General features: G+C 42.8%; 2 gene segments (V, D, J or C); one reads left to right on the top strand and one right to left on the bottom strand.

Moving 5' to 3' along the window:
* LOC132882078 (probable non-functional immunoglobulin kappa variable 6D-41) overlaps nucleotides 1-13,117 on the bottom strand; it is a 293,957-nt gene that overhangs the window by 229,170 nt on the left and 51,670 nt on the right.
* On the top strand, nucleotides 5,863-8,314 carry LOC132875708 (Ig kappa-b4 chain C region-like). The segment is given in 3 exon segments: nucleotides 5,863-5,892; nucleotides 6,706-6,790; nucleotides 7,995-8,314. Coding segments are annotated over 3 exon segments (435 nt in total).

Genomic DNA, 13,117 nt, shown 5'->3' with positions numbered 1-13,117 from the left:
AAATTCAAGGGGTATGAATACTTTTTCAAGGCACTGTAGCTGCTTAAAGAGGCCCATTAGTGATGTTATTTACTGTAAAGCATTACTTTAACCTCAAGAAAGAGATTTCTTGCAAATTAAAAGAATTCGGAGAGCGCATCTCAGTATATATAGCCAGGGAACTGGGAGCGCTACAGAGTTATTGTGGGAATTTTCCTTGTGGGGTCAGGTGGAGATCCATACATCCATCCATCATCTGTAGCTGCTTATCCTGTCCTACAGGGTCGCTGGTAAGCTGGAGCCTATCCCAGCTAACTGTGGGTGAGAGGCGTGGTACACAGGTCATCGCAGGGCTGACACATAGACACAGACAACCATGCACACTCACATTCACACCTACATTCAATTTAGAGCCATCATTTAGCCTAACCTGCACTGTGGGGGAAACCGGAGCACCCGGAGGAAACCCACACGGACATGGGGAGAACATGCATACTCCAAACAGAAAGGCCCTTGTCGCCGGCTGGGCTCAAACCCAGGACCTTCTTGCTGTGAGGTGACAGTGCTAACCACTACACCATGGTGCCGCCCCTCAGATGGAGATTTTCTGGAAAAGACTTTTAGATCTAAGATGCATAAAAAAGTGAATTAGAGAGAGAAGCTTCAACTTTCACTGGTCAAAATGAGAGATTTCTTGGAAATTACAAATGTATAAATGTGTAAAGGTCTATGAAAAATGACAGAAGTTGAGTCTTTCACTTTAATTCCATCAGAATTCAGACTGACTACAGAGGAGATTTAGAGGTGAGCAGCATTATAAAGTTATTCTTTACCATCTTTATGTATCATGTGTATTCCGTTTTTGACTGTAGAGATGAATCTCATCACAAATCCATCATTTGGTGTTATTTCTCTTCCAGTCTCCTGCAGTGTGTACAGTACACTGTGCTCCAGAGTCAGACAGGTTTACGGAATCATCACTGAGTTTAAACACCAGAGTGACAAAGAAAACTAACCAATGAAGAAATCTTTAATCAGACAGGTGTGTTCTGAAAATATAACCACAATTACTGAATATGTGTGTCTGTGTGTGTTCTCCAGCTGGTCCGGTGGTGAACTCCTCCGTGTCTCTGCTCCCTCCCTCCTCTCTGCAGCTCTCTGAGGGATCGGCCTCGCTGCTCTGCCTGCTCTCAGCCTATTCTCCACTGGGGGCGCTGTTGAGCTGCACCATGGATGGTGCCGAGGTGAACGAGGGGGTTCTGACCAGCACAGAAGAACAGAAGGACTCTTCAGAACCCTGACCCTCTGCAAAGAATGCTGGGATGAGTCCGAGGTGTTCGGCTGTACCGTCTCCCACCACAACACCACTCAGATCACCTCGTTCTGAAAGAGTTGTTGTAAAGTCCACTAGAATTCAATTAAGACATTGAGCAGACTGAGCTGGTGTCAGTGGTGTTGCTTACTGAAATCAAGCTTAAATGTGGAAATCATGTCTCCTTTTTCAGTCGTGAAGTGTCTTTGACAGTGTTTTTTGGATCGGCACCTTTAACAGCAGGCCGAGTGCAGCGCTGCGTGTTGTGCTTGAGTGAGTTCGACTGAAGAACCATGAACATCTGCTGAAAGTGTTGATCTATTCTGGGACTCAGAGCTGTTCATGCAAATGAACTGTTACTTCTTATTTCTCTGACTGGTTAGAATGTGCATCAAATCAGAATTAATCTCACACATGCCATAACAATACACTCAAGAATAAACTGATGTCAGAGAAAATATAAAAATATGATTTCCTTTTTAAAGGAAATCTCTCCTGTAATATTTGTATAAACCACAACAGGAGTCAAGACAGTGATAGACACAGAAACTGTAGACAGATCAAAAGAGAGAGAGAGAGAGAGAGAGAGAGAGAGAGAGAATCACATACAGAGGCAGTAATAGAGACATATTCAAGATCTAAAATCTTGTCCTATTGTTCACGCACACACACACACACTAAGGCCAAGTTTACATTAGACCGTATCTGTCTCGTTTTCTTCGCGGATGCACTGTCCGTTTACATTAAAATGCCTGGAAACGCCGGGAAACGGGAATCCGCCAGGGTCCACGTATTCAATCCAGATCGTGTCTGGTCCGGTGCTGTGTAAACATTGAGAATACGCGGATACGCTGTGCTGAGCTCTAGCTGACGTCGTCATTGGACAACGTCACTGTGACATCCACCTTCCTGATTCGCTGGCGTTGGGATCACACACACAGCGGCTCAGTCCCGAATCACTGCTCGTGCGCTTCACTCGCGCACTCTGTGAGCTGCGCAGGGCCGGAGTGCGCACCCTCCAGAGGGCACTCGCTGTTCAGGGCGGAGTGATTTGGAGCGCAGGAGGAAGCGCTGAGCCGCACTGAGGTTTATTTACACATTTCAACTTATTTACCTCCTTCAGGCGCTTAAACTCAGTGAGAACATGAACATCACAGCCAGGTGTGTTTATCTGCTGGAGAAGGTGTTCATTTGCCATCCTTCCACTTGCAAGTGGTGAGTGACTTGCGCATGCCCGATATGCACTGGGATCATGTGACGTGCCGTCTAATTAGTCATGTGATTAGCGTATCCGTGTATTGGCGTTGCTGTGTGCACACGAATCGTGTATTGGCGTTGCTGTGTGCGCGCAAATTGTTTTAAAAACGTTAATCTGATGATCCGCTGATACGAAATGATGTAAACAGGGCCTAAGTAAGATCAGGCTCCTATTCTAAGGTGGGGTTTACATTAGACCGTATCAGCGGATCATCAGATTAACGTTTTTAAAACGATTCGCGTGCACACAGCAACGCCAATACACGGATACGCTCGGCTCTGCAGGCATCCTGCGCTCCAAATCACTCCGCCCTGAACAGCGAGTGCCCTCTGGAGGGTGCGCACTCCAGCCCTGCGCAGCTCACAGAGCGCGCGAGTGAAGTGCACGAGCAGTGATTCGGAACTGAGCCGCTGTGTGTGTGATCCCAATGCATGTCGGGCATGCGCGTCACTTACCACTTGCAAGTGGATGGATGGCAAGCCTAAAGACAATCATAACTACACAATGGACAGTATTTGCAGTATTTTCATACTTTTATACTCTTTAATGAAAGGTGATACAAGGCGGAAGTCTGCACCGTTTTTCAGCAGTCGCATCACATGACCAACGCCAGCAAATCAGGAAGGTGGATGTCACAGTGACGTTGTCCAATGACGACGCCAGCTAGAGCTCAGCACAGCGTATCCGCGTATTCTCAGTGTTTACACAGCACCGGACCAGACACGATCTGGATTGAATACGTGGACCCTGGCGGATTCCCGTTTCCTGGCGTTTCCAGGCGTTTTAATGTAAACGGACAGTGCATCCGCAAAGAAAACGAGACAGATACGGTCTAATGTAAACTTGGCCTAAAGGTCCTGTTCATACAAACCTCCTGGAACACAATATATGCTTTTAGCATTTTAATTTATATCTCTTTGGATAAAAGCAATCAATGAGCAAAGTAAATTTCATGGATTAAAAAAAAATTGAACTGGATGGGAAATCTGTGTATTGTGCTCCACCTTCCTGAACTTACTGTGGATGTAGCTGATCAAAGTGACATTGTGTCCATCCATAAATGTGCACAAGTGTGGAAGAAGTAAGTAGTGTGATTAGATGTCATGAATCTACACAAAATCGCACATCATTGCAATTAAAGATCTCCATGGTCTCGCTGGAAAAGTATCAGTCTTGGGTTGGTTTGGTAAAAACATTTCCCAAAGTGTGAATATACCACAGAGCACAGTTAAATCCATTATTTTAAAACTGGATCAAATATGGCACAAATGAGACTCTGCCTAGAGGAGGCCGTTCACCAAAAATCAGTGTCCAGGTAAAGAAGGGCATTACTCAGGATGCCACAAAGGGGGCAAAGGTAACTCTCTCAACATGATGTTCCCACCACCATGCTTCATTCTGGACATTGGTTTCGATCAAATATGGTTCAGTTCATTGTTCCAAGTTGTGTTTTGTTTTCATCAGACCGATTCTTCCATGTTTGTTGAGTCTGCCACAAACCTGAAGATAAACTCAAATGGGGTTTCAGATGGCTTCAAGAATGAACTTGTTTTCCATCATGCTGTTTATTTAAGGATGTTCTCCAACATATTTCAGGGCCTTTCAGGAACAGGTAGATTTACACTGCGATCATGTGACACTGGTGGACACCGTTCAACTAATTATATGACTTCTGATGGGAACTTGTTTCATCAGAACTAATTTAGGGGTTTCTCAGCAGTGGGGTGACTATTTATACAATCACAACTTTTACTTTCTTTGTAAATCATTTTAAAACCCCTACTGATTTTCCCCAAACTTCAATAATGTGGGGCGTTTTGTGTAGCTTCATGATCTTTCGTCAAACTTAAGTGCATTTCAGTTCCAGGCTGTAGCACTACAAAATGTGGAAAAGTGCAGTGTGTGTGAATACTTATGCAACTGACACTGTATACATTTAGGGGTCAGTAATGTCAATGTGTGATGGACCAGAAGTTGGCAAACAGTAAAAAGCTTCATCTAAGTTTTTTCAGAACAATGGCTTTCGAAATGATTAGCCATATTTCCTTTATGTGAACCAATTCAGTGTTGGGCTCAAAGGAGGATTGAATGAAAATATAGCAGGAAAAATTCAAAAAGGCCTCGAAGTCTAATCCTACACAGCAAAATCCCCAGTGTTGAATTAACACCCAGAGTGTTGATTTAACACCGTACTGTGTTTATATAGGTCCAATTGGACACAAATTAACTCTGAAAGTGTTAATTCAACACTGAGGAATTTGCTGTGTACATCTTTCTTTGCTGAACTTATTTAATAGCAATATAAATTAATACATACTCACTTTTCATAATCATCAAGGTTATTGAGAAACTTATACTGTGAGTTGTGAACTTGTGCCGTATCACATCCTCCAACTCAGCACCTGCAGTCTCTCCCAGCTGCAGCAGTGCAGTCTCTCTACAATCTGACTGAGGGAGGTTTTTGTACGACTCTATAACACTGTGTGAACCAGTAACCAGAGATGGAATGGTAACTCTGACAGTAATAATCTCCTGCATCTTCAGTCTGGACTCCACTGATGGTCAGAGTGAAATCAGATCCAGATCCACTGCCACTGAAACGAGCTGGAAAACCTGACTGTAGCTGATTTGCAAATTTAATCAGGAGTTTAGGAGCTTCTCCAGGTTTCTGCTGATACCAGTGTAAGTAGTGGCCGTATGAGCTGTGATAAGTCACTGCCTGACTGGTTCTACAGTTGATGGTGACTGTTTCTCCTGGAAGAGCAGATTTCACTGCAGGAGTCTGAGTTACTGAGACTTGACCTCTGCATTCTGAAAAAAAAAAATCACAATAATGCAATATAAAATTGAAAAGTTATAATAGAAACAGTAAGTTAATCTGAATCAACAGATCATTGTAGAGATAAAATATGAAGCCGTGTCTGACCTTGAGTCCAGAGGATCAGTGTCCAGATGAAGACGGGGATCAAAGTCATGGTAGCTGTGGGTGAAGTTGCTGTAGCAGCAGCTCTCAGTCATGAAGTGTTAAAGTCACAGCGCTATAAACACTCCCAGAGCACTGAAGCATGTGCTGCCAATGCAAAGTGTCCTCTAAGTATGGAAACACCTTTACCACATTCCCCCAATCTTACTGTAATTCTCACATTATTACAGAGTTATTGTGTGAATTTTACTTGTGGGGTCAGATGGAGATTTTCTGTAAAACACTTTGAGGTCTAAGATGCATAAATAAGTGAATTAGAGAGAGAAGCTTCAACTTTCACTGGATGGTGTTTGTACTGAATGTTAATGAGTTTCTCACTGTAGTGGATTTATGGTGGAAGAAGCAGCATCAATGTTGGCAGTGAGTAAATACACACTAATATTTTTTTACTGTAAATTAATATTTAGATTATTGTAGGACTTAAATATCATATCATAACTTTCTATCAGTCTACAGAAGCAGTGGAGGAATTATTCTCACTTTAGCTCCACACATTCAGTCATATATTGTAAATTTCTCATGAGTACATCAGCATTTTTACTCCATGAGGCATTCTGGGTAAATCCTGTGCAATTGCAATTCCACATTTTGTGAAATTTCAACTTTTATTGTGTGTAATTTATTTGTGTTTCTCACTCACTAATTGCGGCGGCACGGTGGTGTAGTGGTTAGCACTGTCGCCTCACAGCAAGAAGGTCTAGGTTCGAGCCCCGTGGCCGGCGAGGGCCTTTCTGTGCGGAGTTTGCATGTTCTCCCCATGTCCGCGTGGGTTTCCTCCGGGTGCTCCGGTTTCCCCCACAGTCCAAAGACATGCAGGTTAGGTTAACTGGTGACTCTAAATTGACCGTAGGTGTGAATGTGAGTGTGAATGGTTGTCTGTGTCTATGTGTCAGCCCTGTGATGACCTGGCGACTTGTCCAGGGTGTACCCCACCTTTCGCCCATAGTCAGCTGGGATAGGCTCCAGCTTGCCTGCAACCCTGTAGAAGGATAAAGTGGCTAGAGATAATGAGATGAGATGAGACTCTTGGTGTATAAAAAGAAAAAAAACAGTAAAATGTAGTAAAACAGTCAGAGAGTTAATGTATTAATCAGCTGATGTGAGCAGAAGTTGGTGTTTTGTAGCTGTTTTGTAATAAGAGGTTGAAATGGATGGAGAGAGCAGTGAGTTTAGAGCAGCAGGGTTTTTGTACGGCCGCTAAACCTGTTTGTATCACTGTGGTGGACTTTTGGTGGAGGAACCAAACTGTCTGTGGGCTGTAAGTAACCTGTTTACTAATTACTGAAATGGAGTGTGTTCAGATTAATGACTGAAATGGAGTGTGTTCAGATTAATGACTGAAATGGAGTGTGTTCAGATTAATGACTGAAATGGAGTGTGTTCAGATTAATGACTGAAATGGAGTGTGTTCAGATTAATGACTGAAATGGAGTGTGTTCAGATTCATGTTGTAATGTGTAAAGAATATATTTTACATGTATTTTTCCTCCAAATCCACTCAGTGAGATGTGATTTTTGTGTAACATCCTTTTGTTTCTCAAATTTCCATTATTTTAGAAGTTTGAAAAATTGTCTTTGATTATACTGCTGGTTGTTTCTTATGATTTAAATCTTAAATTGTGGGTGGTAGAAATGGGCAACTGGACTTGCTTGAAGATTCTTGAAAACGTTTCACCTCTCGTCCAAAAGGCTTCCTCAGTTCTGTCTGACTAATAGGGAGTATCAGATATTTATCCTCTCCTGGATCAGAATCAGAATCAGAATTCTGATGACCAGCTCATCTAAGGTGTCATTGAGGCATCATGTTGGTGTGGGTCACTGGAGGCTGGGTGTGAACGGCAAGTCATTAGGGTGATCAAAGGATTGTCCTTTGATCACCCTAATGTTCACCCTAATTGATCACCCTAATTGTCTTAAATGTATTTGACTATAGTGTTGGTGGTTAATTGTATTTTAAATCTAAAAGCGAAGTAGATATCATTGTGCAAATTACAGGTGATGTTTTTGTTGAATGATTTTAAAACCAGTTAATATCTTAGAGACTGTGAGTCCTGAAACAGATTTAAATGTAGAAACCAAAACTGAATTTGCTTAAGTGGTAAATATTCTGTATTTTAAATGTGGCTTATTCATGTTATAAAATGAGTTTAATATTTTTAATTACCGAATACTCTGTATAAGTCAATTTTATTCTCCAGGGATAACTGTAATATAAATGATTATAGATCTAAGACGTAAAAATGTTTGAATTGAGTGTGAAACGTTTGTGATGCTCCACTGAACTCAGTTCTGCTCTGTAAGATATAAAGGGAAGTGAAACACACAGTGAGCTGAAACGAAGCCTGAGTGACTGACAGCTGCCCATTCCTGTCTCAACTCTGTGTGTGTGTGTGTGTGTGTGTGTGTGTGTGTGTGTGTGTGTGTGTGTGTGTGTGTGTGTGCGTGTGTGTGTGTGTGTGTAGGTGTCACTCAGCCCAGTGTGACGGTGTTGCCTCCCTCCAGTGTGGAGCTGCAGCAGGAGAAGGTCACACTCATGTGTGTGGCCGACAAGGGCTTCCCCTCGGACTGGACACTGAGCTGGAAGGTTGATGGGAGCAGCTGGAGCTCGGGGGAGAGCCGCAGCACCGCCGTTCTGCACGCGGACGGCCTCTACAGCTGGAGCAGCACGCTGAGCCTCCACCCGGAGCAGTGGAGGAACAAGGTGGTGACCTGTGAGGCCTCCAAAGACAACCAACCTACTGTGGTGGGCAGACTGAACACAGAGCAGTGCTCAGAGCTGTGAGCTCACACACACTTTACTCAGCTCACCTTCTACTGCTTCACTGTGTGTTACATGTGGCCTTTACTGCTCAAATGTCCCACTTTCATCATTTCATTTGAGTTATTAACATGTGAGCTCACACACTCCTCAGTTTAACTCAATTCTTCTTCTTAATGATCACTTACATGTGTGTTAAGTGTGTGTATCACTGCAATGTCCTGCTTTGAATTATTAATAAAAGCCTTTGAATCATGAAACACTTTTGGTGCATATTATTGTTTATGTACATCATAAAGAAATCACTAAAGCATCTGTCTCAGTATCTGTTATAGAACATCATATTTATTCTAAAGACCATTAATAGTCATAATAATAATAATATTAATAATAATCATCATCATCATTAGCTAGCTTACTGGAGTTGTTAAGGACTTGGCATGAGTCATCTACTCGACCACCCATATACACACAGGCCCAATGAGCTATGCACATCCTCAGTGAGTCTCCATTACCCAGCACTGCCAGCATCATGCGGAGACAGTAAGGACGACATCCATCAGTGCCACGAGTGAGATTGTTTTTTTATATACCACTGGTGTGAAGCAGCCATATTGCTTCAAGCGACTACACCCACAAACGTCGATACAGGCCTGCAGCTTCTGACGGATAACTGGTTGGGTCCCCATTAAATTAATTTCATTTCCTCATTTAAATTGATTTCATTTTTATTTCATCTCAGTGAGAATATCTGACAGCTTTAGCAGCATTCCCCATGGATTCTGAAAAAAAAATTCTCCCCTTTTTTCCTTGAAAAATCAAGTCAAAGAGGTATTCTTCACTTTTTCTTATTTTTCTTTCACTTAGTCTGTATTTTTTTCTTCCTTACCGACTTATAAAAGTGGACGTAATACAGGTTTATACCAACCAAACTGGTACAATTCAACCATTTGTATAGATACAGCTAGGCTTCTCCATTACATATAAATTTTAGGCTCCACTCCAGCTTCTAATAAGAAAGACCTTGATTTTGGGCGCCCTGTGCACCATCAAGGTAAAATAAACCTCTTTAGTTTGAGTTTATTTCAGGTTATTTTCACATGAAATTGTTCAAAAGAGCTTTTGGGTCTCCCTTTACCCCTTTACTTCAACACAAAACTTGATTTATAGTTGAACAGTCGAGAATAGTCTGGGAACAAACAGCAATGAAGGAATCCAAATTTACTGCTGATTTACAAACCAAACACAGAATGACAGCGTTTTACATCATACGTTCACCACGAGGACTGAACATGCCATGCCTCCTGAAACGTAGCTCCCTTCAGTCACTTGCCGGCTGACAGCATTTTCACTTTGGCGCTTTTTACTGGCCCCTGTATTACTGGCACTGTCCAATGTGCTCGGGGACAGTCGGGGCTCTGAGTGTGCCTCCACCGTGTTTCTTTCGGCCCTGAATTCATCTTCAGTGCTTGAAGAAGATGCCCGAAAAACTTAGACTGCACCATTGTTTGGTTCAAACCGTGATAATCACACCATGACACCCAGCCGATTAAGACGCACAGTGATTGGTCAAAAGCTTGGTGCTCATTTGGTCAGTATTTGTAGTCGATTTTTATTGATCACAGACACGTGTTCATTGTTTACACTCTGGCTTCCCGCCGTCTCTTCACTGTGGTTGGATTTCGGCAAACAGAGGGATTTCCAGAAAAGATGATTTATGGTAATGATCTCATCTCATCTCATTATCTCTAGCCGCTTTATCCTGTTCTACAGGGTCGCAGGCGAGCTGGAGCCTATCCCGCCTGACTACGGGTGAAATGTGGGGTACATCCTGGACAAGTCGTCAGGTATGGTAATGATAAAGATGACAAATACATTCTTCACTGTGACGACTGCTAGTAATTTTCTCTTCATCACTGATGGATTATGTTTGTTAATGATGAGTGTGATGAGCGCCAGCGGGAGCCGTGGTTTAGGATTTGGGTTTTTTATATAACATTTTGTGTGTTGATACTGAAAGTGTGTTGCTGAATGCATGGCCGTGAACTGAAACACTGAGGTTTTTTTTTTTTTTTAATTTACATTGAAAGAGGGGGCGGCACGGTGGTGTAGTGGTTAGCGCTGTCGCCTCACAGCAAGAAGGTCCTGGGTTCGAGCCCCGGGGCCGGCGAGGGCCTTTCTGTGTGGAGTTTGCATGTTCTCCCCGTGGGTTTCCTCCGGGTGCTCCGGTTTCCCCCACAGTCCAAAGACATGCAGGTTAGGTTAACTGGTGACTCTAAATTGATCGTAGGTGTGAATGTGAGTGTGAATGGTTGTCTGTGTCTATGTGTCAGCCCTGTGATGACCTGGCGACTTGTCCAGGGTGTACCCCACCTTTCGCCCGTAGTTAGCTGGGATAGGCTCCAGCTTGCCTGCGACCCTGTAGAAGGATAAAGCGGCTAGAGATAATGAGATGAGATGAGACATTGAAAGAGACTTGAAAGACTCCAAAAGCTTTTAATTTGATTTTATGACCCTTTATATTTGAATGTATATATGTAAATCTATTTTTAATTTAATAGTTTAAATTATCTGTTGCATTTTGCATATTTCATGGATTATTTCATACACTGCTAATACTGAGTTTATATTTGCAAAAGGCTTTAAATTACTCTCAGAGTTAAAGTGCATTCAAGGGTTAATTTAATTGTGTATTAAGAACACGTTCAGATAATCTGATTTATTTGATGAGTGACATTGGGCATTGAGAAAAAGGTTTAGTGACGGTTTTATTTCTAGCTGCTTAAATAGGCCTATGAGTGATAATAAGTTATTTATCATAAAGCATTAATTTAACCTCAAGAAAGAGATTTATTGCGAATTATAAGAATTTGGGGAGCACACGTCAGTCCATATAGCCGGGGAGCTAGGGGGCGCTACAGAGTGATTGTGTGGATTTTGCTTGTGGGTTCAGATAGAGATTTTCTGGAAAATCATTTTAGATCTAAGATGCACAAATAAGTGAATTAGAGAGAGAAGCGTCAACTTTCACTGGTCAAAATGAGAGATTTCTTGGAAAGTACAAATTTATCAATGTAGTAAAGAAATGACGGGAGTTGAGTCTTTCACTTTAACTCCATCAGCATTCAGACTGACTACACACGAGATTTAGAGGTGAGCAGCATTATAAAGTGATTCTTTACCATCTATATAGATCATGTATATTGATTTTTCTGACTGTAGAGATGAAGCTCATCACTAATCCATCATTTGGTGTTATTTCTCCTCCAGTCTCCTGCAGTGTGTACAGTACACTGTGCTCCAGAGTCAGACAGGTTTACTGAAACATCACTGAGTTTAAACACCAGAGTGACAAAGAAAACTAACCAATGAAGAAATCTTTAATCAGACAGATGTGTTCTGTAAATATAACCACAAGTAAAACAGTATCTACAATATATTATGGATCCAAATATCTGTAATATCTACAATATGCAGTATACATTATAAATGTATGTGCTATCAGCAATATAAATGGTACACAATTTACAGACAATGTGCAGGATATATTACATAAAATACACAATATACAACAAATACACACGTCACACAGTCAGTGTACACAGAGTGCAGTGTAGTAGTGCAAACAAGAGCATGTTACAGGAGGTAAATATTGTACACTAATATAATGGCAAGGATGGTTCAGGTATATTTATGAAGTTGATGGCACAGGGAAAAAAAGCTGCTCTTATGTGTGGTGGTTCTGGTTCTCAATGCTCTATAGCGCCTGCTGGAGAGGAGGAGCTGGAACAGGTTGTGACCAGGGTGTGAGGTGTCCTTCATGAATTTCTCAGCATGCTTCCTGTTTCATGAAATGTACAAATCCTGGAGGCTGGGCAGGGGAGCACCGATGATCCTTTCTGCTAACCTTATTGTTCACTGCAGTCTGTTCCTGTCCTGTTTTGAGGCTGCTCCGAACCAGACTGTTATGGATGTGCACAGGATGGATTCATGACAGCGGTGTACAACTGTGTCAGCAGCTCCTGTGACATACCGTACTTTCTGAGTTGCTGCTAAAAGTACATCCTCTGCTGGGCTTTTTTTAAGGATGGAGTTGATTATGTATTCCCACTTCAAGTCTTGTGAAATGGTAGTTCCCAGGAACTGAAATGTCTTAACGGTTGACACAGCACTGCTGGAAATTGTGAGGGGGAGCATGGCAGAGGGGTGCCTCCTGATGTTCAGTATCATCTCCACCGTCTTTAGCATGTTTAGCTCCACTTTATTCTGACTGCACCAGAGCACCAACTGGGAGAAGCTGTGGCCTAACGCTTAGCAAATGGTTAACGATGTTTAGATTTGGGACCAAAAGGTTGTTGGGTCTAAGTTTCTGGGTGTGCACATCTCTGAAGACCTGTCCTGGAGCAACAACACCGCATCACTGGCCAAAAAAGCCCAACAGTGTCTGTACTTCCTCCGCAAACTGAGGAGAGCAAGCGCCCCGGCCCGCATCATACACACATTCTACAGAGGCACCATCGAGAACATCCTGACCAGCTGCATCACTGTGTGGTATGGCGCCTGCACCATGTCCTGCTGCAAGACTCTGCAGCGCATCGTGAGAGCACCTGAAAGGATCATTGGTGTCTCTCTCCCTTCTCTTATGGATATCTATAACTCCCGCCTCACCCGAAAAACCATCAGGATTGCAGGTGACCCCACCCACCCATCTCACAGCCTCTTCAGCCTGCTGCTGTCGGGGAGGAGACTGCGGAGTCTCCGGGCCAAAACCAGCAGGCTCAAGGACAGTTTCTTTCACCAGGCAGTCAGGAGGCTCAACTCCCTCCC

Source organism: Neoarius graeffei, chromosome 2, assembly GCF_027579695.1.
Source record: "Neoarius graeffei isolate fNeoGra1 chromosome 2, fNeoGra1.pri, whole genome shotgun sequence".
NCBI lineage: Eukaryota > Metazoa > Chordata > Actinopteri > Siluriformes > Ariidae > Neoarius > Neoarius graeffei.
This window is presented reverse-complemented; position numbering and strand designations above follow the sequence as displayed.